Consider the following 3,874-nt stretch of genomic DNA (forward strand, 5'->3'; position numbering starts at 1 on the left):
AATAATAATAATATATATATATATATATATATATATATATCCAAACACTCTTCTTCTTTTGATTAGCATTTGATGAATTGCTGCAGTGATGCCTAGAAAATGTACACAAACACAAATAGTGCTGACTTTTGGTGTATAAGGCACAGTCTATAATAAGCCTAATTTACATAGAAAAGATTTGTATGCAGTGAAATTACAATTTGAATACGCATGTCACAGTACTACATATGCAGATTGTGCATGGTGAAACTGGATTAAGAGTGGTTAGCAAATGAGACTGAAACAGTGCAAAAATGGGGTGCAAATGTTTAGTGATTTTGCCTCATATACTGTATATAAAGTTTACAAATTTAAAGTTGTTTTGTACAGTAAAGTGTTGGAGTAATGCCCACAATCCGCTCTGAGAACTTGTGCTTGATGGGTAAAATAATACAGATTTAAGAAACAAATCTCATTGTGAAATGCAAAGTCACAATTATGATTGGAAGTTACCATGATGAAAAATAAACGCAGATAAATTAGGCAGAAATTGTGAAATATAGATTTATGAAATAAGTCATTAATTCATTTAAAGTAGATAAATTACAAGAAATTAATTTTTTTATAAAATAGGATATAAAAGTTGCAGGAGATATAAATTTGCAAGTATGAGAATAAAGTGTCAATTACTTTTTTATTTATTTATTAATTTTAATTTGAGGCTGAAATGGGCTTCCATATGGCTTCCATATTGTTATAAAACAAACAAAAAATATATAATATTTTACAAGAAAAAAAAACTAATTTACAATAATTCCCTGGCAGTTGGCATTTGTCTAATCTGTTATAATAAATCCTATGCAATGCCACCTCTTCTTCAAACTTCAGGGAATGTCAGTGACTGTTTTAAATTATTTTTATTTATTTATTAAACCTGTCCATAGATATGCAATAGATCAACACACAGACCCGGAGAGACTCTACCACATCGACCCCAAGAATGGATCCATCACAATTCTTAAGTCTCTTGACAGGGAAGTGTCAAAGTGGCACAACATCTCAGTCCTGGCCAGTGAAATAAGTAAGTAAGCACATGCATAAAGAAATAGCCTGGTGACACATCATGCAATGTATATATACTGCCTGCTTTACATTGTGATAATCTTTACATTATTCCTCTAGATAACCCTCATCAAAGAAGCCGTGTTCCTGTCTTGATAAAGATTTTGGATGTGAATGACAATGCGCCAGAATTTGCCATGATTTATGAGACATTTGTGTGTGAGAATGTCAGAGCTGGGCAGGTATTTATACTTTATATTTGCTTTTGACTGTTTAGCCATGAAGGTTTCAAAAAATATGAATGTTTTTATATACAATGCAGTCAAGTTCAATGCAAGTTCAAAATGCAAGTTCAAAATCATGTCTACCATTCCAGCTCATACAGACTATCAGTGCCATCGACACAGACGATCCTCTTGTGGGTCACAAATTTGTATTCAGCTTGAGTTCAGTGAATCCAAACTTCACCATCTTTGACAATGAAGGTGAATAAATCTTTCCTTTGACGTTTCAATCTTGAATCTTATGGAAAATGCATGTGTTTAATCTTTTTTTGTTTTGGCACCAACAAAAACAGCTTTATTTTTGCTGTTGTTTGACTCAGCATGAGATAATATCTCCAGCTCCGACTGTTTGAATGTTCTTTTAACCCCCACAGATAACACAGCCAGAATCCTGACCAGAAGAAGTGGATTTAACAGGCGTGAAATGAGTGTCTACTATCTGCCAGTAGTTATCTCCGACAGCGACTACCCCATCCAGAGCAGCACCAGCACGTTGACCATTCGCGTGTGCAGTTGTGACGCCACCGGCAACATGCGTTCTTGCAGTGTCGATGCGTTGCTGCTCTCTGCTGGCCTCAGCACTGGGGCGCTAGTGGCGATACTTCTCTGCATCCTCATCCTGCTTAGTGAGTTTATGCAGACAGGGTTTTCTAATTTGCATCATAACCCAAGGCAGGCTTGTTATAGTTTTGATTTTTTTTTTTTTGACTTTTTTTTTTAATTTAGTTTAGTTTTCATTAGTTTTCATCACCTTTAGTTTTAGTTTCTCCAGCTTCCAGTTTTCTAGTTTCAGTTTGAGTTTGTATGTATTTATTTTAGTTGTAGTATTTTAGAGCTTCCAAGTTAAAATGCTTATTTTTTTTTATATGTTTAATAGTGTTAATTTTCTAAGTACAGTCTAGTATTATTGCAGTCTAGTGGTATTTTCTCATTTAATGCAGGGGAGTTGTAAATGTTTCAAGTTTGAAATATAACATATCTATAATTTAATAGTGATTCACACTCAAAATGTATTTTTAAACTTTATTAATCGCATGAAGAAAAACACTGGATTTCTAAAATTAGTTTAGGGATGCTGTTTTAAGTCATGAAAATGCATTTTAGTTTTGTTTAGGTTTGTCCAGTAATGTTTTTTTTTTTTTTTTACAGTTCATGAAAATGTTTTCAATTGGGTTTCATCTTAGTTTTCGTTAAATTCATGCCGAAAATAAGTAGCGACAAATCTCTTCTTCCATATTGTGATGTACATCTGAGTGAATTGGATTATCCAAAAAAAAAAAATGTAATAAATAAATAGCAAATCTGAATGTGAGCTTGTGGCTTTAAGCTGACTAAATGATTGGAGAAGTCCTGCATACGTCACCAGAGAAGTCTGACATTTAACCGGAAGAACCATTTTGATTAAAAATTACAAGCTCAAAAAAATGCAAACAAATGAAATGCATGCATGAATGAATTATTCTCAGTAAGATCAATAAAATGCATTTACAAAATAGAGTTTTGAATTTTCATTTCATGCAGACTTTAACAGTAATACCACTGACAAATCTCTTCACTCTTTTCCAGTGATTGTGGTGCTGTTCTCGGCTCTAAAGAAGCAGAGGAGGAAGGAACCGCTGATCATCTCCAAAGAGGACGTCAGGGATAACGTAGTCAGCTACAACGACGAAGGTGGCGGCGAGGAGGACACGCAGGCCTTTGACATTGGCACGCTGCGCCACCCGGAGGTGATCGAAAGCAACAAGCTGCGGCGCGACATCATCCCCGAGATGCTGTTTCCCTATCACAGACCTTCACCCATGAAGGAGTGCGCAGATGTCAGAGACTTCATTATTAGCAGACTGCAAGAAAACGACACAGACCCTTTCGCGCCTCCCTATGACTCTCTCGCCACTTATGCTTATGAGGGCAATGGATCAATCGCTGAGTCACTGAGCTCTATGGAGTCCTCTGTGACTGAGGGAGACCATGAATATGATTACCTCTCTAACTGGGGCCCGCAGTTTAAAAAGCTTGCTGACATGTACATCGGGAAGGATACGGGAGTTGCCAACTAGGCTGCTGTTCAATGACATTCATATTCTCTGTATGTACGCTCGGATCTCATTCTGTGCTCTGAGGCATAACTTGAAAGAAAGAAAAAAGGATACTTCTCAAGTCCTCTTTCTTTTGTTTTCTACCAACACAAGCTGAATTTCACTTTTATGATGGATTTTTTCGTGGACGGTGTTGTGGTATGGTGATTATGTGTTAATAGGAGAAGTGATGGTGATTTTATTTTTTGTTCATTAGGAAAACAAAACTTGACTGAGAAGCAAAATTAATGGATGATTTTGTGACTTTAAATACATGGACAGTGACAAGACTGCCTTTGTCTTATAACAGATTGTAAAGGACTCTTCCCTGTTCCCTAACTGGGGCCCGCAGTTTAAAAAGCTTGCTGACATGTACATCGGGAAGGATACGGGAGTTGCCAACTAGGCTGCTGTTCAATGACATTCATATTCTCTGTATGTACGCTCGGATCTCATTCTGTGCTCTGAGGCATA

General features: G+C 36.3%; 1 protein-coding gene across 1 annotated transcript in view; it reads left to right on the forward strand.

The window, feature by feature from the left end:
- cdh10a (cadherin 10, type 2a (T2-cadherin)) overlaps positions 1–3,455 on the forward strand; it is a 17,279-nt gene extending 13,824 nt beyond the window's left edge. Inside the window, exons 7-11 of the mRNA XM_016549433.1 lie at positions 924–1,060; positions 1,162–1,283; positions 1,418–1,526; positions 1,700–1,951; positions 2,892–3,455. Of these exons, the coding sequence (XP_016404919.1) occupies positions 924–1,060; positions 1,162–1,283; positions 1,418–1,526; positions 1,700–1,951; positions 2,892–3,382 (1,111 nt within the window). The 3' untranslated portion in view covers positions 3,383–3,455. The remainder of the gene's footprint in view (positions 1–923; positions 1,061–1,161; positions 1,284–1,417; positions 1,527–1,699; positions 1,952–2,891) is intronic.
- The last annotated feature ends 419 nt before the right edge of the window (positions 3,456–3,874 follow it).

The sequence above is a fragment of the Sinocyclocheilus rhinocerous genome, unplaced genomic scaffold (assembly GCF_001515625.1).
Source record: "Sinocyclocheilus rhinocerous isolate Xijiao unplaced genomic scaffold, SAMN03320098_v1.1 scaffold4541, whole genome shotgun sequence".
Taxonomy (NCBI): Eukaryota; Metazoa; Chordata; class Actinopteri; order Cypriniformes; family Cyprinidae; genus Sinocyclocheilus; species Sinocyclocheilus rhinocerous.